The sequence below is a fragment of the Gallinula chloropus genome, assembly GCF_964237585.1.
Source record: "Gallinula chloropus genome assembly, chromosome: 1".
NCBI classification, from domain to species: Eukaryota; Metazoa; Chordata; class Aves; order Gruiformes; family Rallidae; genus Gallinula; species Gallinula chloropus.
In genome coordinates this window covers 158,770,685-158,796,008 of record NC_140085.1, presented here as the reverse complement: position 1 = coordinate 158,796,008, position 25,324 = coordinate 158,770,685, and the positions used below count along the sequence as shown (strand labels likewise).

Genomic DNA, 25,324 nt, shown 5'->3' with positions numbered 1-25,324 from the left:
TCTTTCTTTAGAAAGGAGAAAAATTTCAGTAGTACTATTGATCTGTGGTATGTATTAAAAAGGGGGGGCAAATCAACATATTAATATTTTAAAGAAAATTATCAAGGGCAAATCAACATATTAATATTTTAAAGAAAATTATCAATCTACATGTCAGGTCAAAATAATTACTTGATTAAAGAAAGATCAAAAGCAGGGCTGCCAGCACTCAGCCAGTAAGGAAGCTGAACTCTACTTCATTATAACTCGCACCCGAACTTTAGGTATTGATTTAGCTCCTGGCGTAAATAATTACATTCCTTTTCTAAACAGTGAAGAAGGTGGCTTTGAAAACCTCCCAGGAGAAATCTTGTAGGCTGGTTATGGTTTCTGGGTTTAGGCAGACATGGATCTCCTTCTGGAGGCCTCTCCTCGTTGACTAAAGAAATTGTGTGTACATTAATCGGAAGTCTGGGTCCACAGGGGAAGATTTGCAAAGCTAACCAGCTGGTGCTGAGGATCTGCCATCCACAGCGTACACATATCAGAGCTCTCCCTTGGTCCTGAGCATTGCTGCCCAGTGATGGTGGGAATGCAATGGATGTGATCCAGAAGTACATCTTCCCATGCAGCTTCCACCCAAAGGGATTCACTTTGTGTGCCCTGAGCCCACACTGCAAGGTGAACCAAATCACACTAAGTGAGGACAGGCAAGGCATGTGCTTAAAACCAGTAGTCTTGGTTTGAACTAAAACACTAATATAAGTGCACCCATTGCACTTGAACTGTTTTGTTAGACAGCTAAACTTCCTGTGCAAGCTGGATACCTACCTTAGGACAGTGTTTTATTCCAAACTAAACTTGTGGTTGAAATTTCAAATCTTAAGAAGAGAAGAAAAGATTTTGGTTCTCCATAATATCTTGTCCCTTTTTTTTGTATCGTTTTTCAGATTACTTTATTGCATTGTCTAAGGAAAGGAGTATCAAAATTGCATGTAGTGTCTAATCAAATAAAATTACCTTCAGTCAGCAATGGAACAATTTCCATGCCCATTTTACAGCAACTGTACAGTGGCACATTCTAGACTTTTGTTCTTGGGCACTTTGGATAAAGCCCTTACAGCCCTATCTCTCTCCTCTATAAATTTAATGAAGACTCTTCAAAGGGCTTCTGAATGGTTTCCTGTAGTGTTTTAGATATTATCTCCTACATCCATTTTGAAAGGAATTATCCTTGCATTGTATTGTCCTCAAATTTCCTTCATTTCTTCTAGTCAAAGTTTCTGCTCTTTATATATTCCTTCAGAAACAATCATTCTAATAACATATCCAAGAAAGGTCAACTTTACTTTTTTAAAGATAATCATATATGAAGTTTGTCCCTGTGCTGAGGGCAACACCAAAAAACAAAAGACAAGAAACTTTGTTTCTTTCAAGGAGTTTCTGAAGCTACAGCAGAAAAGTGAGGTGGTCTATGACAGATTAGTCTGCAACACTTTTTCTTTATTTATTTTCTACTTAGCCTCTGTTTAATTAACAGATTGCAGAAGGAGAAAAAAGGGAAGGAAAGTTACATCTGAAAGTATCAGAAACTTCAAGGCTGCAGCTCTTCCACAGAAACAGCTATTTCTTCTGAAAGAAAAATTCTGCCAGTTTTTTGGAAGAGGGAGCTAACGTGAAGAAAGAAGGAAGGCAGATACTATTTTCAAACTGGGTGCTCATTTAACAATTTGTGGAACAGACTAGGCTTTGAGTAAATATGTGATTTTAACAGGAGAAATCAAGGAGGCAGCTGATTTTCTCCTTCCCGTTGCCTTGCCGAGCGGCTCACTCTCCAGGCACTCTTGCTGTACTTCTCTCTAGATAACTTAGCTCAAATAGGCATAGTACTTGGTTTATTTGTAGAGTCGGGCATGAGTGCTAAATGATGACCACTAAAATGAAAGGAATATAGCTCTGCACAGTCATTGGTGTCAGTGATGTTTCTAATGTATGCACTGATTTAGTCCAGTTTCAACCCCAGGTACTTCAGTTCAGCCCCTAAGTTTAAAAAGGATAAATCAAAGCAGAACAGAAAACTGAAGATGAGATGGGGAGGAAGAGGTGTCTGGACTCAGCAGGGGCTTGCAAGGAGGCACCACATGTCATGTGTTGGTACAGGACTTGCAGAAGTTCCCCCTGACCTCTCCACATGGTGAAACTGCCATGCTGCCGAGTTCCAAGTCACAGCCTTGTATGGAGAAGGGCCACTCTGGTGACGTGCAGGGGTGTGCTTGAGCTGCTGGGTCACAAGCTGGGCATGAGAAATGTTGAGCAGTTCCCATGCACCCTCCAGGGAAGGGTTGGGGTCTTGCTGTACCCAACCCTCCAGGAGAGCCACAGTGGCTGGGCACTGTTTGCAGCCCTGACATAAAGCTAGTGAGGGAGAGGAGGGTGTGAAGAAACACCCAATGTTATGCACTTTGCCCACTGGCAGCAGGAAGCTACTTGCTTTTCAAGTCCTTGGGCAGCATTAGTCAGAGGTAGCTAATCCCTGGGGCTCATGGATGTTTGAATGCCCCTCTGGAGCTGAGCTCCTAGGGTGGTGCATCAAAGAGAAGCACCCAGCAGCAGCTTGTACTGTCCCCAGATACTAATCCTCATTTCATTACTGAAGAAAATCTACTTACACTGTGCCTACACCATCATAGCATTGAAAGAACATACATATTTGTTTAGTATTAGTGACTTCAAATAGAAGAAATCTCATATTACCAATGGATCAGTTTGATATTTGTGTTGGTGACACTGATCTTCTTTTGACTTCCTTTCCACTGTACATGAGTCACAATTTCAACTTATGCTCACATTGTCTTCTGCCTTCACCTAATGATACGCTGTGCTGGTTTGGGCTGCGATAGAGTTAATTTTCCTTGTAGCAGCTGGTATGGGGCTGTGTTTTGGATCTGTGCTGGAAACAGTGCTGATAACACAGGGATGCTCTAGGTATTGCTGAGCATAGCTTGCACAGAGCCAAGGCCTTTTCTGCTTCTCACACCACCCCACCAGCCAGTGGTCTGGGGGTGCACAAGAAGCTTGCAGGGTCACGACAGCTGACCCCAACTGTCAAAGGGATATTCCATACCATATTATGTCCTGCTCATGATATGACTGGGGAAGCTAGCTAGGAGGCAGGATTGCTGCTTGGAAACAGACTGAGCATCAGCAGGGCAGGCAGGTTCCCTCTGCAGGTGGTGAGCAACTGCCTTTGAGCGTTACTTGTTTACTACTACTACTATTATCGTTATTACTATTATTATTATCACCTATTAAAATGTCTTTATCCCAACCCCCAAGGTGGGTTGGTTTTTTGGGGGGTGTCATTCTCCTCCCCATCCCACTGGAGGGGGAGAATGAGCGAGCAGCTGTGTGATGCTTAGTTACCAGCTGGGATTAAACCGCAACATGCGCCTACTTGGAACAGTGTTGAGGAGTGGTCATTTAATTCATTTTGATCAAGGTCTGCACCTTGTATCTTCAATCAGAGTGAAAGTACTTATCCAGATGCAGCGCTCAGTAATCAGTAGGGATAATGCACAAGCAATCCATCAGTGCTTGAAGGGATTCTGCATGGGCCCTCTCAGGGCCCTAAATTGCTTATCTTAGGCAGAACTGATGCATTACATTTTGTCCCTGACTTTGCTTTAAAAAAAAAAAAAAGGTGGAGTCATTTCTGGAATTATTCCAATATAGAAGACCTGTAACTAGTTTTGAATCAAGGTCATATTGTATAGTTAGGGTACTGATCTTTCGCTGTCATATAAAACTACTGCTGCATTGCCCCCACAACCTTGGTTGGAGACAAATGCGTGCCCGTCCGTCCAAGGCTCTGCACGCACTGGTACACACCAGAGCTCAGCCACAGGGATTATCATTGCTCAACTCGCCACTTACATTGCGGTATATTTTTCACTGAAACCTCACTGAAGAGGAAAAAATGCAGAGCTCTGCATCCTGAAAACCTCCATGGGCAGGAGAAGTTAGATGAGGACTTCTTGCTTCCCTGCCAGCGTGCCTACTGATTAAAAACCCATAAGGACTAAGCGAGTGGCTTCATTTTTAGGCACAGCGGGACATGGTCTTCCCAGTGTAGATCAGGTCCCAACTGGACTAAGTCACGGAAGTGCCGAGTCACAAAAAGGGCTTCTATGGAAAACACTACTTTGTGGGGAAAAAAAAAAAAAAAAACAAATAAAAAAACCCAAACAGCCAAACATTTAATCAGATGTTTCACATCATTTCATCTCCATCTTAAATTTTTACTAATTTTAGATGCATATGCATTTGATTTTGTGTATGCAGGACTCTGTTCATACACATACATATATATATATATGCACACACATACACATGCATGTTTGCCAGCCTGTACATAAATCTCATATGGCTTTTTTGGCTCAGCCCTGTAATGCTGAGATTCTGCTTCCAACCAGCTACCTGCACGGAGATCCCCCACACTCCTGCAGCTACAGGCACCTCAACATCTCCCAACTCTAAGCAGGTGGTTGACAAGATACCACAGCTTCTCCTTCATGAGACAGGGGATGTTTTGCCACTCAGCTGGAGAGATTTCCCACTGCTCCACCCTGTAACATGTAGGGTCCCCAGGAACTGGAGCAGATAATTGTTCCATTTTAGAAATTATGAAGCTGAAACCATTAAATAATTTATCTCGTTATTTTCTGTAGTGTTTTCACCTTTCTGTGAGTAGTAGTTGTAAATCATAATAATGCATAAGCCAAAAATACATTGCCAAAATGCTTGAATTTTCCAGGGATTGAAATGCTGCCTTTTGCCCAGCTCTCTGTCCAGTTGCTTTGCTGGACTCATGTGCTGGTCGATTTTAAGCAGCATAAATAATCAGGCCCTGCAAATGCACAGAATATGCCAGTAACTTTTCATGTGAATAAAACTGTCTTGTCCTTTCCTTCATCCCTGGAGCCATGCAGTCTCTTTTGTAAATTAGCAAAAGAATGGCAGAATACATTTCTTTAGCCTTCCTTTGCTAAACAGAGCCAAGCCATTCTGGGAACAACAACAAAAATTCACCAAATGTCTTTTTGGGCCTGTATTTTTACAGTCCCTAAATTTTATTAGTCTTTGCTAAAGTTCATAAATCTACTGTAGCTTTTGAGTTTATTTATTTGCCACAACTTGGTACTAGCAACTAGCAAACAGATACTGGTGGTTGCATCCAGATATGCATCTGCATGTCTGAAGGGTTTATTTACTTGCACTCTCAGTTATGAAGCTTGCATGCGTGGTGGTGGATGTACATGTTCATGCACACATGTATGTACAGAGTCACACACATAAAGCACAGCCCTACAAAATATGAGTGCATCTACCTCCAAATAGACAAAATTTCAACTTTTCTCTATAGAAATGGTTAGTATAAATTGACAAATTCTCAGTAACCTGAGTGATAAAAATAGGGCTTACCAAAGACAACATAAAAAGGGAATTATTTTCTCACCCTTCACTGTGCATATCAGCATTAGGTACTAGATGAATCAGAGCAGACTTTGCAATTAAAATTCTTTGATCTTCTTTAAAACAAATAATGACAGCTGGAGGAAAGATCTCACAATGTGTCATTAAAAGTGTATTTGGGACAGCATGAAACACGAAATAAGAAAAGCATTCAAACAAAGTTCTTTAAAACTGTTACAAGGAGACAGATAGATCTCTACTTGTGTGAATCCCTCTGCTCTGCAGCTCTGTGCTACAGGATCCATCAGCTCTGTCTAGAAAGATGCCCTACCTAACAGCTGCAAGACGTTTATCCTCATAGCATAGCCCTACTCTGTGTTCTCATTCTTAGCCTGATGTACGTCAGTCTGCTCCATTCTCCAGCAGAGTCCTGACTCCTCTGCTGGCAATGCTAACAGTGGAATGACTTTTTCCAGGAGATGAAGCAAATGTGAAGCACTTCAGGTGGCCCTCCCTCTCTTGGATGTATGTTGTCCCGGTTTAGCAGCAATAGAGAAAGAAGGATTTGTCATCCACATGCCTTAGAGTGTGCTGTAAAGAGGCCTTTTACAGAAAGCTTAAAGGGTGGAAGACACCTGTCTCTTCTGACAACTCAGTATGAAAACAAACACATTAACCTAGAAATTCAAAAGCCTTGGTTATGTGGTCTCCTATACTTCTCCAGTGTCTGGAATAAAATAAGTGGTTCTACAGATTCTCCTGCTTCCAATTCAGTTTAATTCTTGGTAAATAAAATGTCTTTCTGGTGACTGCATCCAATTTGTGCATGATATTTGGGGGAAAATGGGACGTGAAGGCAATTACAGTTAATTTCCTAACAAGATTAAATGCATTGTAAACATTCCAGTGATAGGTGGGATTTTTTTCAATGTGTGAACTAAGAGAGAAAAATGTAAGTGCCGTGAGGGACTTTTCTCTTTCCCCTAAACTGCACTCGTACAATCTGCAGCTTGCTGCAGGAAACCTGGAGGAAGAGACAAGGTGGGCTGTCATCTTATTTCCCATGCCATCAAGCAGTTTTTTGGATTGGAGATACCCATGCACAATGCTGTTCATTTTTTAAGAGAAAGGAAAGACATAGAAACACTCGTGTGTTTTCATTAAGGACTCATCTAAGAGTTCAGGGAGAATGTGAGGAAGTGAGTGATGTAAACTGACTAGGTAAGTGTGAAACAAATAAGCCGAATGTGAACAAAGGTATTTTATCTGACTGTCAAGACTGTGCACAACACGGTGCAATCTCTTTTGTAAGGAAATGCGTAGAACTACTAATCAAAGAGGTTGTCCTAATGCTAAAGGGATAAATAACTGCATAATGACAGCATTTACCTGAGAAATTAGATTCTTTCAAACAACTTGAAACTCTACAAAGCAGCCACACTTCAGAAACACTTAGATGTATTGTAAATGACAGTAAAAATGAAAATCTGTCTTCAAATGAACAAAAAAAAAAGGTTCAGAATAGATGTCTTTAGTGACCTCTGTCCCCATGAATAATTGTTTTGGTTTTCACTGTGAAGAGGATTGAGATTCCCTCATTCTTCCCCTGTATTGCACTTTTTTTTTTGTCCTAATCATCCAAAAGAATCCATCAATCTGCTACCACAACCACTGCTTTTTCAGGCACACAAAGCCAAGAAGCTGGAACAAACACAAATCACTCATTATGTCCTTCCTGATCAGCATTCATTGTTCCACCTTCCTGAAAATAAAAGGGCTAAAACCCATGTACTGCTTAAAACAAGATTGATTTATGGGCATCTCTTTGTTTTAGGAACAATTAATTTCTGTATCGGACATGCACTGTGAGGCATCTATGTCTTGGCATATCAAGATGTCATTTTACTGTTAATGTTTTCTTTTTAACTTATTTTGTGGAGGCATTCAAAACTTCCTAAGCACTTTCCAAGCACGTTCTAGTTACTGTAAAATAGCAAAGGTCTAAGAACAGCAGATGCAGGAAAGGAACCCAACTGAGAAACAGAAATTGGGCAGAACTTCATTCTTGGCACAGTTTTCACAGTGCCCCAGTGCCATTCTGCCAAATCTTTGCTATGGCCCATTTTTTTTTTTTTTTGCTGCTGTTTCACATCACTGTAACAGTTTTGGCTTTGGCTACAGTTTCCAGCACCATGGCAGTGCTCAATTTCAACTTCAGCAAAGCAGCCTCTTTCCAATATGCTGTTCCCACTCCATCCTTCTGGCAATATTTTTCCCTGCAGTGTGTACATCTCATTGTACAGCTGCTCTTGCTGCTACAGAGGTCTGCTGCCTCCTCACCATGGTCCCAACCTTCCAGGTCACACAGCGTGCCTCCGGGTCACCCACCATCTAGCCCTGCAGTCACTTCTTCCTGCTAACACCTGGGATGGCAGACACCTCTTAAGGTCCTGAAGCAGGTGGTTGGACCAGCTGAGTACTCATAAAAGCCACCCTAATGCAAGCTGTCTCTTGAATGCAGGCTCTTTCCCATTGCCATCATCTTTCTGGCTGCTCTGCAGTAGGTCACACCCTGCTAAAAATGAACCTTCTCAAAAAAAAAGGGATTCTGCTTCCAACCAGCTCCATCCCTCCCTGCAGCTGTCTGCACTCCCTGAGCACCAGTGCTGGCATGGAGCAGGATGACATTTTGTCCTCAGTGGTGTGGGGGAAAAGAAGCCACTTTGTCAGCTGGCTTAAACAGGTTGTGTGACTGCACCCTGAGCTGGGCAGGCACAGTTGGCCAGTTTTCTGCCACTGCTCTCTCATTTCTAGACTCTCTCTTGGAAGTTATCTCCTCCATGTACAACATCCAAGTCCTCTTTCTCCATGTAGATTTCCAGGCTGTATCATGTGTCCAGGAGAGCAGAAGGAGAGGAGAAAGTGCCTGATGAGACACATGAACACTGTTGTGTCCCTTGCTGTTCCTTCAGGCAGCTGTCCAGAAGTGTACAATCATGCCATGACTGATGACATTATTCACTACATTTCAAAGAACAGATTTTATAAACAAAACTGAATTTTCAGTGCTACTGAAGCATTTATACTAAAGGAAACCACAAGTAGGTATTATAGGCAGTCTGATGTGCATTTTTTTGTACCCGGCCACTGAGTTCACAGTAAATGGATTTCCAGTCCTTGATTTGATATTCTAGCCTTCCCATAGGAAAGAAGGAAGGAAAAGCATTGTGGAAAGAGGTCTAATAGAGGTATGGAAATATATCATATTCTTTCCTTGCCAGAGCCACTTTCATTTTAACTTAGCAAGAATCCTTCTTATCAAAGAAAAGAAAAAAGTAGTGACTGTCTTTTCACACATTGTCTTTATGCATCTAAGAGCCTGTTGGTTTAGTGAAACTTTTCTGGGGCATATTTCTGTTAAGCAGTTGTGGGCTGGGATGTCTGACAAGGGTGAACCAACTTGTCTGAAGCACAGACACAATAATTTGTTCATGAATAAAAACTCCTCCATAGATATTTGTGTAAACTAAAACCAACTATACAAATATTTGCAGAACAATAAACAAATAAAAAATGTTTAGCTCTATGTTCAGTGCAAGGTGTGGGCTGAATTTAGTGGCCATTATGTTTCCGCATATATAGACAGATGCTTGAAATAATACAAATAAATATTTCTATTCCATGGTTTGAGTCAACATCACCAAGAAGACAGACTTGTTCCATTTCCATTTGTGCAACTCAGCTTTGAAAAAGCAGGTTGTCTAACTTGCTTTTCTAAAATAAAATATGGATGGTATCTATCTGCTTTAGCAGAAAATTGCTAGGTTCATATAAGTGTTATCAAAGCCTTTTGGTAGTCTTTTCTGGTTGGGAGAGGAACATGATGTTACTGAGTTAATCTTCATTATTTATATCATTCACTGTTATCCTTCTGCATAGAGCTTCTGGGAAACAGTGAGGACAAAAAACATGTCTTAAATTTTCCTTTTATTGAAGTGGTACTCGACACGACTTTGGAGGCCTCTTTTAGTTACTGAATGTTAGTGATGCTAAATGCCTGTGAAAAAGTTTCTCCTCCTTTCACATAGGAACCAGTACCCAGTGCAGCACATCAATATCAGATGATGTCATCTTTCCTATTTTTTTCCTTGAAAAAATATGACATCTGCAAGGAGCATTTTAGAAAAGTAGACATTGCTGTATCAATTTTTAGAATAGCATTTGCTGTTCTTATTCTGCATCCCCCTCTTTGCTCTCTTTTGAAAACATGAAAAATTAATTCCCCCATAGACACTATCCTGTTCCATTTGACAAAAATTGATTTTTTTCTCCCCCATGTTTTGAGTGGAGCCCAAACTGGTACGGCTTATCATTTTTAATAGGAGCAAAAATATCAATGTAACTACATCCCCGTCCTGTCATACCAAAACATGTTTATTCCTGTTTAACACTGTCTGCAGGTATCAGTACAGCACTGGGAATAATAGTTGTTCATTTGCTGCTATGCACTCAGCCAAGGGGAGACAAAATCAGATCTTTTCTGCAAAACCTGAGAATAGGAATAAACGGCCTCCTCCAAATGAAATTGTTGACAAGATGTTTTGTGACTTTATGAGGCCTAAGATCATGTCCCATTTGCTTGGCAGGTATACAATAATAATATGTAATAATATACTTGACAGGTATTTAATCATAGAATCATAGAATTATAGGGGTTGGAAGGGACCTCGAGAGATCATCAGGTCCAACCGCCCCCTAAGTTAGGTTCCCTAACTCATATTGCACAGATAGGTGTCCAGACGGGTCTTGAATATCTCCAGAGAAGGAGACTCCACAACCCCCCTGGGCAGCCTGTGCCAGGGCTCTGTCGCCCTCACTGTGTAAAAGTTCTTCCGCATGTTGGTTCAGAACTTCCTGTGCTCTAATTTGCAGCCATTGCCCCATGTCTTTGTTAAAAGATACCATGTTTAAAGGTTGTATCTTTGGTTTTACACTTTTGCATTCAGAAAATCTGAGATCAGTGTTATTTTGCATAGCAATAAACCACAGGTACTACAGCATGGAATAGAGCCTAACAATTCTACTTACCTATTCTTGCTTATGCTTGTGTGGATCTGGAAGAGCTGTGATGAAATCAGTGTTAGTATCCCAGAGTGACAGCCAGATCAGAAATAGCAGAATTTGTGGTATAGCAAAAGAGGTAGATTAAGTGGATATGCATGAAATTTAGGAATTGTATGAAAACTGGCCTCCAGTACAGGTCAGTGTCAGAGGAAGAGCTCAGGCAGGTAAGGACAGGTGGGCGAGAGCCATGCAGAGGCTTGAATGCAGAGGCATGAACCTGATGTTCTTGAGGCAGCCACTAAAGAGGGGATCCAATGCAAATAAATTCACAATAAAATTAATCCCTAAATAAAATGGGTGGGTGGGACTTCCCTCTGGAGGTGTCCCGAGCTGGCCACGTCTCCCCATTTAGTGAACAGGGAAGTGAGGATGACTGTTTCACTTAATGCCTGGAATTACAGGAACAGGTTAAAACTCAAAGTTACAGAGATCCCAAAACATTCTCATACATCCCTAGATTCCCAAGTCTGTTTTTCTGACATTCAGCAGTCTTACGGGACAACATAGTCAATTCATATTCAGAAATCTCTCTTGGATGAAACTGAAGCTAATTGGATGATGTTGGGTTTTTTTTCTCTCTTGGGAAATGCTCATCTTAGAAAATAAAAAAGTTTTGACAGAATTAATATGATAGTTCCCTGGCCACTGGCCTGGATGCCTTGCCAATGTGCAGCCAGCCAGCAATCTTTCTGTGAAAAATGTTCCATTTTAAAATTTTTCACCCTTAGTTAAAACCATTTTTTCCTGCTGTGAAAGTTTTAGTGAGAACAGATCTTTTCTTTTTCTGGCCAACACTGTCTGTGTGTTGTTAATAATATTTATGATGATTACAACATATCAGGCAAGTAGCCTTGTGTGATGAACATTAGCTTTTTTTATTACTTTGACCTTCTCTAGACTGGACGAACATTTTTACTCTTGATCTCCCAGTCATTTAAAAGATCAAGACACAAATAATTTAGAAGAACTAAGGAGCTCAAGTGTAGAGTTTTACAACAGTGTCCCTATCCTATTGATTAGTTCTGTTTCATCCCCATAATATAGTTAGTGCAGCTAGGCAAACATCCAGAAATTGCTCTTTCCTTTCAAGAGTAATGTCAAAACAATAAATAGATTAGTCTTACCAGCTGTATTGATTTGTGACAACCTTGATGTACACAATCATTTGGGATTCAAATATTTATCAGGGGAGCAACCCGCCCTATTTATTTGCTGCATTGGGGATCACTGGGAGAAAATGCTATTAAGCATCAATGTTTGCTGCACAGGGGCAGGCTTTGAAACACAGTGAGATATCCGCAGGACATTTCCATATTAATCAATAAGATGAAAGGCAAAAAATCAATTTTGTCTGTGCAACTGTGTGTGACACTTCCCTAAGAGCTATACCATTGGGATGGATTCATGCCAGCAAAGCTGGCCATAGGTTGATTGTTTATTTATGGCAAGGAAAGGCATAAAGTCAGCTTAGTGACAAGGTGGCAGGGAAGATGTTTCTAGTAGGAAGTCTATTCAAAAAAATCTATCATTGGTACCTGGGAAATACATATTTCAGATCTTAATAGCAAGGGGCAAAAAATTCCCTTTTTGCAAAAACAGGGGCAAAAGATTTCTTTGATTGCAAAGAAAAAATACTGAATTTAGCAAAGGAACTGAGAAGCATTCAGATGTTCTCTGATAGTCATTACACCACTAAGAAATTTGCCAAAGATTCTTGGAATTACCTAGATATTGTTATTGTAACATAAATAAATTAATAAAATGTGATCCTCCAGTTTTATATTTTACATCCTCCTTCCTCTACTGGAATCAACAGCAAACCTTAACATGTCCCTATATCACCCGCTGTTTGACCGACATCTTTTACATCCTCAAGTAATTCTTCTAATTCAAGGTGTAGATCCAGGCCTGCAGGTTGGTGTCCCTGCCTGTGGCAGGGGGGTTGGAGCTCTATGATCCTTGGGGTCCCTTCCAACCCAGACCATTCTATGATTCTATGATTCTATGATTCTAAGGCTGCAGAATGTTATATTATGACTTGTGTCATATTTGAAAGCTTACATTTATAACTTCTGCAATGTGGGAATCATAGAATCATAGAAGATGCTATTTCACTAAGGATGTATTCATAAATATACAAATTTTCCTTTGTGCTCTCTTCCTTCCCTAATCATTCCCAATAATCAGCGAGGGGTTTGTTTGATGCTTGCTAACCCAATGCTGTGGTAGTATGAACTGAAAAGCTTGGTTTTGAATTACAATAGGCATCTCAGAGCCCTTCATCACCTAAAAAAAGTTGCAGTTTATTTTTTCTTATACTCATCACTCAATTCCATTTGACTGCTCATTCATTCAGTATCATGAGTTCCTTCTCAGATTTTTCTGGGACAGCCTTCATCTTTATTCTCTTGAACACCACTGTGCTTTTTCACATCACTATTTGCCCCCATTCCCAAAACATTTAGGAAAAAGTTAAAACAGCAAAGTCTTGAGCATTAAGTCCTATGGAGTCTGTTAAAAATGTCTTTGGAGCAAAAAATATCCCAACCTCAGCTTTCTACAACTAAATCAGATTGTAAGCCTAACTTCTACATAGGTGAAGTGAATCAAAGCCCAGACGCAGAATAACAGGAAAAGTCTGGGTCAGGGACCTGTGGAGATCCTCTAGTGTCCAGCCTTCTGTTGAATGCAGGGCTTTAGAATAGGTTTTCCAGGTCTCTGCCAAACCAAGTCTGAATATTTTCAGTGAGACAGTTTTCACCACGTCCCTGAATGACCTATTTCAGGGTTTAATTGTATAAGTGCTGATTTTTTTTTTCTTACAGCCAAACCTTCTCGTAGAAACCTGTGCTCCATGCCTTGTCCTGCCACTCCACATCCATGTGAAGACAGTTTCTCCATCTTCTCTGTACCTACCTTTTAAGCACTGAAGACTGATAAGAACCTGTTCTTTGTACGCTGAGCAAACCCAGTTCATTCAGCCTTTTTTTATTTGTCAAGTTGTCCAACCATCTCATCATCTAGGTAACCATCTGCTGGATGCTTTTAATGCAAAAAATGGCTAAAAATTAATTTATAATCTTAATGCAGCACAGAAGATGCACTACACTTGGCAGTAGAGAGACACTATGGACCAGAAAGAAAATATTCAAGGAAAAGGACCAATGTCCTTCCGTGAGTAATTGCCAGTAAACTGCCAGTAAGAACAGGAAGTCTGTTAGGTTCAAACCAGGTTTTACAGATGAAAACAGTAAAGTCACAGGTGTCACCATGTTTATTAATAGAAAGATTATATGTAGATTAGATGCTGCTAAAGGGCAAAGATACTCTTGAAATAACCAAATAGTTTCTTGAAATAAACTGCTTAGAAAATTAAAATATGTATCACTTCTCAAGATAGATAATGGACAGCTCATTATTTATGTTTTCAAAAGTGCACCATAAATTCTGCCAAGGTTGGAAAAAGTTCTACTACTTAGAAATATAACTAGGGAGCGAAATAATAATAAAATAAAAAAAAAACAGTGCAGAAAATATAATCACTGAAAATTCTGAATATGAGGAGACATTTGAAAAAATATGTCAGGACTGACATGGGAAATATGAATTATAAATCAGTTTTGATGAAGGGCATAAAGAAATCAGATGCGTCAAGGAATAGAGACAGTTTTCTGAGTCAGATATATATGGGTCAAAAAAGGCCTCTGCAAAACACTAATGAGATCCAACTTTAAAATTTTAATTAGTTTTAGAGACCACAATAGCAAAGCACTTTTAAAGAAAACAGCAGAAGACCTGAGGAAATCGTTTATGAACACAGAGTTAAAAAATGCACATGGAAAGTGTGACCAAGCACAAAATAAACGAGGTTATGATAGATGTCTACAAATATCCAAGGGATTTGAAAACCAATAAAAAAATAGGTCTAGTTTAGATGACATGAGGCAACTTATTAGAAATGAGTGAAATTAAGCAGCAAAAAAAATACACCCCATGACTAGATGAATATTCTAACAGTGGTAACAAAAGACAACGGAATAGCTTTATTTTTAAAAAGTGTGAAGAACAAAAGTAAGCTATTTTAAAACTGGGCTGGACAAATCACTTTAATGTCTGCGATTGTACCAAGGTAATGCGAACCATAAACTCAGGAGATTTTTACTGACAAAAGGATACATTAAATACAAAATTTCAGGCTATACTTTTCTTTCTTCATCAAGGAAGAAAAAGAAAGATGGACTTTTTTCACATATCTTGAAAGAATTGTGCACACTGGTCTATGCCAATACAAATTTAAAGAACAAACTACAGCAGGTAACATACAGGAATGCATCATCGAAGGTTATTTTGTTTACTAAACTGCTCTTGGCTTACAGAAAAAGCAACAAGACAAACATTTTCTAAATGTGTTGCATTTTATTAATTAATTCATGTCAAACATTCAGACAGAACCCTCAACAACTTTTGGCAATAACATTTGCTGAAAGCCCAGTTCAGAACATCTTGAATTCAGCTCCCATAGGATAGTGGAAGACTAATAATAGTAGACAAGGATTACCATTGTGCCTAGTCTTTGCTATATCTTTTTTACATATGTGAACAAAAAATAAGATGCAATCTAATAACAGTGCACTAAATTATTTAGAATTGCTCTAAGTTATAGAAAGGCAAAGAAGCAAAACCATTTTAGGATGGTCATTTTTTTCAATACATGGAAGAAAAATGTAGGCTATGTGAAAAGCTACAAAAAATCTAGTGAACTTGCAGTTCACCCTACAAAATTCATTTTGTTGCTATCAGCTGCAATGACAGCTCCATGTCAATAACTTTTTCATACATACATTATACATGATATTAAACTTCTTTCTTGAGCTGCTCTACATAAAAGAGATGGTTAGAGACAAACCCAGCAGGAGTGATAAAAAATTCTCTGTTATTACAGAATTTGGTATGGAAACCTTTAGCCTATTCATATTGTTGACAATTCTTTTTTTCCTTCTTTGATGGAAAAGTAATATCATCATCAATCAACACGCTACATGGCTGATCAGCATATCAAAAACCATTTTATAATTCTGAGCTCTTCAAATTCTTATAGCTGAAGTTAAACATAGATAATAAATAACTGGATCAGATTACCTACACACATTTTTGAAGTTTGACTTTTTGCTTAATTTGTATTTAAGTTGTCGGGGACAATTCTGGATTCCAGTCCCTCCTCCAAGAACTTATGATGTACTTTTCATTACATTAGCCTTTGGACATCAGCATAAGCCAGAAAACTGTGTCCACCCCTTCATAACTACGTGCCTTAGGTGCTAGGCTAGAGACCAATCCTTCTGTCCCCATGAACAGCCAGGTATTCCATAGAAACAGCTCTGAAAGGAGATCTATCGGGGACATAAGAATACTAGAGATAGTTAGGTTGCTTTTCCAGCAGATGACATTTTAAGGCTCTTCACATCAGTCAAAACAGTTGAAATGGAGTGTTCCACAACTTCCTTGTACTGTGTAAAGGTAGACACCTTCAGGATTGCTTTATTCTTCACTTCTTTGAATAACTCCTTGCTCTAGGAAGAGCTACAGAAATGAGCAACCCAGAAGATCTGAGAGAGAGAGCAGGTCCCTGTTAGACTGCCATGAAGTGTTTTTAAGCTTTAGAAAGCATTTAAGAGTGTCCTGAAATTTGTACAGGGTCTGACTTTTACCTTGCCTGTTGTCAATGTTTTCTCAGAAAACAGATCCATCACAAAGATCAGGGTGGGATTCTGCTGCTGTGGTGGTTCACCTGGGGAACACACGCATACTATTTTATTTACATGTGCACACACATCTTGAACTAGGTCCCTTGAGCTAGCAGGGACCTCAAGACCCTCCAGATTCTGTCCCCAGACCTGGACCCTTGGCCAGGGTGTTCGTGTCTTTTCAGCTGCTGGTCTCCAACTCACCAAATAGTCCATCTTGGAAGTTTGCTAGCAGGACACGCAGACAGTACACTGCACACCCACTATTATTGTCAACCAGAAAATGGTTAGGACTAGAAATTAGTGAGAATATAGAGCAGAATGCAGTGATCAGGCAGTCAACAATTTTGCTGACTATCAGTGCTTCCACATGGATAGCCTCTTTCATACACCCTCTTCTACCCATTTTCCCATGCTTCTTCCCCGGCTCACCTTAATCCACCTCTTTCTTTGCCCTTGTTTTCTCCCATGAAAATAACCCACACCAGTTACTGTTTCCCCATTGCTGCCTGTTTGGGAAACCATCTGTGAAATCCTGCCATTCTTCACGGCGTCATGACTTTTGTTCAGCTTCCTACTCTGTTATTTGTTACCTCCAGGAAAATCTCACGTGGCGGTCAGCAGTTTCTCATGTTTTGCTCACTTATCTAAACTGCAGTCAAGGACTAGGGCTTTTTCTATATACCTTAACAGATAAGCTTAACTGCATAAGGGTAACTGAATATCTGAATACGGAATAGTAAGATCCTCTTTACACAGATGCAAATACGAGTTTTAAGAAAAGTACCTTCCCCCACAAAAAAAAAAAAGAGCAGGATGTAGAGAATTATAATGTTGTTATGCCAATACATATGTGGAGCTTAATGATAGAGAGGAAATCTGTCAATTAAGCCTCATCAGAATAGAATGGTTCAGTGTTTTCAGTGAATAATAATGTGAAAAGGGGGCTGCGGACCCTAAGAAAAACAGCAGTTTTGGCATCACTGGCATGCCTTACTCTGATTTTCTGAGAAAAGAGTTCTTAGCACCTCATTAGACATGAGGTAGAGTTTTACTTTCCTCTTGAATTTTTTTTTTTAGTAAACTATAATCTGGCAGTAAAGTTTTGGCAGAGTATTACAAGGATGTATTTCCACTGTTATTATATTTCTAAAAAGTCAATATGCACCCATATTTCATTTTTCAATTTTTGTTTTTATTTTGTTTCATTAATTTACCATCTAATGCTCTAAAGATTTTATGACTGCCATTTATATTTAGTGTCATGATGGAAAACTCATTGAGTTTTGCCTTCATGACGTAATAAATACAACCCAAACTCCCCTTGCCCTTGGTCAGAAGGTTGGGAAGCTACCAAATGAGCACTGTTTTGCAGCCCGTTGTACTAACAGCTATATCCTTTCCCAACACTGTCATTGAAACTCTCAAGGTCACAGTTGACTACAGTAAGCTACTCAGTCTGTTTACAACTGATTCATCTCTCTTCTTCTGCAATCCATGGACTTGTGCATAGACAAATCCTTTGAAGCTTCCAAAATCAGTTTATCCTTACATTCTTTTACAAGCAACTATGTAAATAAACCCTTCACAGTTCTTCATAAATAAGTATGAGACCACAAAAGGGGCTACAAAAAATAGAAACCTCCTGATAGGAAATTTAAGATAAAGCCTTCCTCTTCTTTCTTTTTGTTTTCCCAAAACAAAACATACCTAAAATTTTTTTGAAGGACACCCAATTCAATATTTTACCGTTCTTTGTCTCCCTGAAGAAACAATGTTTTTAGAGACTTTATCCATAGATGCTTTTCTGGATTTCCCTGGGGAAAGCTCAACCACTGCTGGAATCTCACTGATAATATAAAAGTAGAACAACAAAGTGTGCATGAAACAAACACAGATCCAAAAAAAATGCCTTCCCTTATCAGCTCCCTGTGTCTTCCCTTATCTGCTCCCTGAGTTTTCCTTATCAGCTTGCTGAGTGTTCCCCCTCAAATTTTCTTAATGACAGAAAGATGGCAAGAAAAAGGAGGCACTGATCGTGTTTTGGGTTTTTTTCACTTGTCAAATAAAATCAGTATCCTTGTCCCTGTTCCTTTTTTTTCAATTTGTAATTTACTAAGAAGTTTTCTGGAAACCTGAAGGAACTATAACAAACAGGAAGGCATTACTTTTGGTATCAAGATAAGTCAAAAAGTGCCCCAGTTTTCGACCAGGATAGAGTTAATTTTCACCAAAAGCTGAAAGGGGACACAGGCAGGACAAGAAACCCAAACTAGCAAAGGGATATTCCATGCAATATGAAGTTGTGCTCAGCATAAAGGCAGTTGGACAGGGAGGACTGGTGTGTCTGCAATTGAGTAGGTGTCTGGTCAGGTGAGCAAATTGCATCATGAATCACCTGCTTTGTGTATCTGCTGTAAGTACTGTTGTTGTTTTCCTTTTCCTTTGTTGTCCCAGTAAACTGTCTTTATCCCAACCCAGAGTTTTACCTTTATCTTCCAATTCTTCTCTGCATCCCACCATGGGAGGAATGGGGACTAGACAGTGGTGAGTTATGGAATACCCCTTTGCTAGTTTGGGTCTCCTGTCCTTGCTATTTCCCATCCAAGCTCTTTGTGAAAATTAACTCTATCCTTTCCAGAAGTCAGGGCAAGAAGACAGTGACTGGATGCACTTCCTAGGAAACAGAGGCAGTATTATATACTATAGTATTAGTCTACCAATTATTTTGCCTGGAAATGCTTGAGATTCATAAAGCTTCATTGTATCTTGAAATTCACACATGGCTTTCTGAATTTTTAAGTTATACAATAAATGTCTTAGCATGGTTATTTTGTCCAATGCTTCTCATTGAAAAGGCACCCAGTAAACTTAAAAAAATATTTGTGAAGTAACTGAAAAATTCTTCAGGATCACTTTCTTATATTTTGCTTAAGATGAAACAGTGTCCTTCTAAGAAAAGGTGTTTTTTGGTGTGGACAAGGAAATACAAAGCAATTAAACAGAACTGCTGTGCTCAGCCAGCAGAGATGCTTTAGGGGCCCTGGGGCTACATCCCAGGACTCCAGTGGACTTGGACTTTTTTACATCAGGAAGGTCCCCGCTCCTGTTTTTAACAACACATACCTAGCAGGAGAGGTTGAGAGCAGTGGCACTGACAGTGAATCTAGTGTGCCATATGCCCTGCACTTTCTCAGGACTGTTTTGCAAGCCCATGTCCTCAAGTGAGCAATTAGTGATGTTTATTGTTTCCCAGTCATTAACAAACCTGCAATGCAAAATGCCTTACCTAAAATGAGTTCCTGGTCCACTCACCCAGCAGCTAGATGCCAGCTTTTTCACAGAATCACAGACTCACAGAGCGTTAGGAGTTGGAAGGGACCTCGAAACATCATCTAGTCCAATGTCCCTGCCAGAGCAGGATCACCGAGGCTAAATTACAATTTTTGCCAAGTCCTGTAGTATATGGAGGGAGGGGACATGTACTTAGTCTAAGCAAAGCAGGTTTGGAGTCATGCAAAAAGAGGTAAAGATAAAGAACATATGTAATTGAAAAATACAGTCCATGTGCATTAACATAAAAGATGGGTAGTCAATTAATCAATCAGTTTTTAGATTTTTATATCACAAGCAATAATTAAGCTCCAAATATCTGCTGTTTGAGGTGATTGAGAAATTATTTAATCCACACAAGGTCCCACTGCACTGAATTAGGCTTTCTTTGAGTACAAGAGTCTGTTCTTGAGAATTAAGATTTCAAGACTGAGGCATATAGATCTTAACTTCATTTTGAAATATTTCCACCTTCTTCTGTAATGATATTCATAACATTTTTAGGAGAAAAAGAGGCTTGGGACAACAATGTTGTGTTTGTTATTACACGATTATAGATTTGAAGAGCTATAGTCTGGGAAGGACCATTAGATCATTTTGACTGTCCTGTCATAAATCTCAGATCAATAAATTTCATCAGATTTTCACTATACCTAACAGCTTTTATTTCATTCAGTTGCATAGGACACCTGGTGTGTCTATATTGAATGTTTTCGTATAGAATTGTGCAAGCGAGTAATAAGGTTTAGGACTGGAAAGAGGGTTACAGTTGCCAAACGAGAGGATGTAATGAGCTGAGGAAATACTTTGCAAGAGAGGATTTCACCTTAAGACAACACACAATATTTGGGGTTTTTTTTAACAGATATCTATGTCAAGGATAGGAAATTCAATCTGAATTTTAATGTGAGGGTTAACTAAAATATCAGTAGATAGAAGCTAGTTAAGTACAGCAGTGATTATGTTCCCAAGGGGCCTGCACACAATATGCCTTGCTCTTCAAGGCTGTCACATAGCGTCTGGATAGATTTGACTCAATAGTAGGAACAATATGATGGTTAGAGAAAGGGTAGAAGGGTTCAGTCAGACAGAGGCTAAGAAAATAATTTTGGAGTTCATAGAAGTGGCACTTGCTCATCCTCTTTTGCTTGGCTGAGTTTGTAATACCCCTACCAGAAGGAGACAGGAGTAGCCCAACAGTCCACTCACTGCTAGATCATCCATGACCCCACACTCCTGCTGAAACTGAAGATGAAATGAGTCCTCAAGCAACATTAGTTTTCGGTTTGTGCAAGAGCCCATCTGAATTGTGCAATTGCCCAAGACTTCAAGTCTGAGCTGAGCCCTAAAATGAGCCTTAACTGGAAGTAAAATTTGTGTCAGCCTAAGAAATAATGTTGCAGGAGGTACCTGTTTTACCTTATCCCTTCAAGCATCTCTCTTCCCAACATTTAATCCATTTCTCATTCTCAGACTCTGCTTCTTCAAGTATGTCCCAGTGTAGGGCTCTAATTTAACATTAGCTCCACATTCTAGCTCAAAAACAAAAATATAGACTGTTGATATAAAGAGGTACCTGTCATCAATAAAGCTTGTGGATATTTCAAATTAAACTTTTCCCTTAACTCAGTGGTCCCTAGCCATATCCCTATAGTGCTAACTAAATAAAAGATTGAAGGGCTGCAATGTCAATTGATATTGTTGTCTTACAGACTCACTGCTTCAGGCTAACTTCTCCACAGATTCATGTTGTGAATAGCTGCCTGGAGTGATCCAGAGTCATTCCAAGACAGAGAAGAAGTAGCAATTAAAGAATATGGACAACCTGGGATCTAGTGCTTCATTTTGCGCTCTAATTTTTTTTAACTTTTCTTTCCTTTTTCTTTTCTTAGCATAAAGCTATAACCCATGTGAACTTGACTCTAACCTTAATTTGAACCTAAGCTCTTGATCTCACTATCAGACCTATACCATACCGTATCAAACAAGGAAGGTCAGCATAACAAAAATCTCACAGAGACCATTGGCTGCCAGGGATTACCCCCATTTGTCAGCCTCTGCTCATTTTCAGTACATAGACTAAGAAAATACTAAGTCTATGGATAGTTAAGTTCAGAAAATAGAAGCTGATGAACTAAGGGATTTTTTTTCTAAAGATACAAACTCTAAACCAGGAATAGATCTTTAGTTTGCATCTCCTAGAACTAAGAACTTTGAGGTTGAAGGAACTTTGCTTGAGGAAAGGCTGTTCTTAAAATTAAAGCTGTGGATCCTGATCAGTTAAGAATGATGTTCTTTTCTGACATGCAGCTGAGATTCCGCTTCAAGATTTAATTCTAAACTAGTGCCCCATACTGTCAGAAGAAACAGCAACTAGACTCAAGCCACCACCCATTCTCATGGAAGGTCTCCAACAATTACCTGTTTACTGAACTCTACTTCAACACAGTCCATTATCTGAAACATGTAATTGAGTCTAGCATTAGACTTGTCCAACCTGCTAGTTCCCAAACCAAAGTATGCTCGTACAAAGAGGCACCTGTTCTTGACTTAGGCTATGGGCTACTCCTACCAAAAAAAAACCACAACCCCAAACCTTGTGACTGTTTTATGCATTAACCCTAATCTTAACCCTGATTCTGAATTTAACCACCAAATTTCAGCCACCAAGACCTGTGTCCTACCTATGCATTGTATTGGTTGTGAAAGCTAGGATTTAGGCTGATCACGTTGCTCACAAAGTACTACAGAATAAATGTTTTATACAAACCATTCTGAGCATGTGAGAAAGAAAATCCTTTGTACTAGTCCACACTTACAAGTTCTCTTTGCCTGTGGGAAAACTGCTAACTTCTTGCAGGGATCATTCAAAGCATGCACATGCATGTGTGTCTGTGTGAGTGAATCTTTGTGTGTGTGAACATTGTTTTGTTTCCTCTATCAGAGGTGGGTGACTTTTCACCAAATTTCCCACTCTAAAGGTTTCAAACCAAAGAATTTTAGTATCATTTACAACCAAAATAACATCTCTATTTGAAAGCAAATTCCTATTATCATCTCACCATTTCTCACAGTTAGCAACCAGCATTATGTGCCCCATTCTAAATAATTGGCATTACACTCTTTCCAGCCTAAAAGTACTGTGAAATTAGACCTGAATTTGCAAAAGTGCCTAGGTACTGCATGCCAAGTAATTTCAGTTTCAGTGGGATTTTTAAGCACACGTGAACTGCATATGGGCAATATAGTGCAGCCCTCAGGTCAGGCTGTGCATGGAAGTCTGTGTCTCACCTTGCTAGGGTGAGATGCCAGCCATTCATCCATCCATCCGTCCATCCATGCACATGTTCTTCTGTGAGGAGGAAGATGATGATCACACAGGCTGGAATGAAGCCTCAAGAGTCCCCAGCTAAGTGCAGAGCTAACACTGCCATCACAGCTACAAAGTGCTCCATGCTTTCTCCACGCAGCTGCCTCAGGACTTGTACTTAACAACAGCAAAGCACGCATGGGGTCTATTTTGGAAGGAAGTCTCATTAGTACCTTTTGGAGTCTGAGGGATAAAGAAAAGAGCATGTAAAGATTTTGGTTTATCATGTTAAAATTGCAAGTGACATCTGTTCAAAGCTAATTAGATACTGAAAATGTTAGATGCTAACATACGAGACAAGGATAAAATATGAAATTCAAAGGTATAGTATGAATCCAGTTTATCTCGTGGCTGTTCACACAGAAATTGTAGTGAATCTATGTCCTTGCATAGACAAACATTTATGATGCCTGGAAAAAACTTTTTTACTGTGATTCATTTCTGTTCAGTCAATTGATTTCTGCTTGTTAATGAACATAGAAAGACAAAATTATTTTGGAGAGGGGCTCTAATGCAAAATAAGGAAACAATTGTTTTTAAAATCCAAAAATGCAAAGATTGTCTTTTTCTGTATACAAATTTCAACCATGTTTTGAAAATGTAGCAAGGCAAACATGGTTTATACCTATACTCTATGGCAGAAATCCAATATTCATCTGCTGTTCCTATTGCAAGAAAATGAGAACATTAAGGTCAGAAAGAACAGCTGCTTTAATTATAACACCCTGATATATCATATCAAAGTTTTCATCCTCTCACACAAACTCTAAGAACATACCCTAGGGATTCATTTCTATCATCCTGCTTTTTCTTGGGAAGGAGACTACATAAGTACACTCCAGAGCACTGGCTGCTTTGAGTGGTGCAACGCTGCGTAAAATAATTTTACCCCAAGCTCGATAATGCTATGGCAACTATTATTAATCTAACTTTTACAGTCTTTATTCCTCTTTTCTGTGGCAGCAGTGGTAGGGGAAGATATTTTTGACAGCTGGGAAGCTGCACTGCAGGCTTCATGGTCCTGCTGCCACACATCCCCACGGCTCCTGCCCGGAAGCGCTCTGTACTCACAGCTCCAGCTGGCGACACTGGTCTGTCTGAGGCACCCAAACGTATCCCTTCTTTAAGGGAATGGCTGCTTTGTGTTTTAACAGATGCTATGCTTCTGGTAGCGGAGAGATTAGAGGGACCATTCAACATTGAATCAGTCATGGATCCTATTGATGTCAAGATTTCTGAAGCCATCATGAACATGCAAGAAAACAGCATGCAGGTGTCGGCAAAGGTACTGTGTGAGTCGCTCCTTCTCTGTTGCTGAATGTCATGAGCAGGGAGAAACACATCTCCCCCATTTTTCTGTCCAGACTAATATTATCCAGACCACTAGAAATTGCATTTGTTGGTTCAACAGTTCTCCAGGCTGCCTTTGAGCCCTTTGTCTAATGAAACAAGCCAGAAGTTTTCAAAAGGGAACATCAGGGAGACAGGTACCATTTAGTAAACTCCAAATTAATAGCTGTTAAGAGATTTAAGGGAAACAGAGTGCTGAAGATTAGCAGTAGCTCTGTAAGCTATATACTGTGGAGTACATTTGGTAACTTATGCTCATGTCTCATCTATGATTCTCCATATTAGCTTCCAAACACATTTTGTCTGTCTGGGTCAGACTGAAGTACAATGTGTTTGAGGTGAATACAGAAAATGTTCTGTTTAACCTGCTTTAATAGACACTCAAGGGAAATAGCATTACATTGGACAGCCTCTGATTACCAGACCCCAGTTTGATAGACTTCTGTCTGGATTCTGACATGAAGACAAACACAGTTAATAATACCAGCTTCATCCTTTCTCTTTTTAGCATGTGTGTCTATACACAGATCACCACCACCTATGAACCCCTCATTAATAAGATCCTTAGCATTCAGTAGCAGGTGCTGTTGAACAAATAGTCAACAATTAATGGCTTTTCCTTAGTATGTTCCTTGGGAGTTTCTACCTCCCATTGATCTCCCAGAACTAAGTTAGGTGTTCGCTAGACTGCCATCCAAGCCAGTGAATTTCCATTGCTTGGACAGAAGCTGCTGTAGCTGGAAAAAATGTGAGGACAAAAGACAAGAGGCTGAGATTAAAATTCTTCCTGCCAACCCAAAATGAGATACTTTTTATGGCCTCAGTGCTGCTAAGGATTTCCTTCAAGATGCTTTTTTACTTTCAACCTACATAAAGTTCCCCATATTTTAAAAGCAGTCTACATCCTGAGCAATGAGACTTTGTTCTGGCAGCAGTGATCGAGGCGTTTAGC

At 39.6% G+C, this 25,324-nt stretch overlaps 1 protein-coding gene across 1 annotated transcript in view; it reads left to right on the top strand.

Annotated features, from left to right (window-relative positions):
• GPC6 (glypican 6) overlaps nucleotides 1–25,324 on the top strand; it is a gene marked incomplete at both ends in the record, with an annotated part of 791,424 nt that overhangs the window by 695,143 nt on the left and 70,957 nt on the right. Inside the window, one exon of the mRNA XM_084279285.1 lies at nucleotides 24,177–24,307. Within this exon, the coding sequence (XP_084135411.1) occupies nucleotides 24,177–24,307 (131 nt within the window). The remainder of the gene's footprint in view (nucleotides 1–24,176; nucleotides 24,308–25,324) is intronic.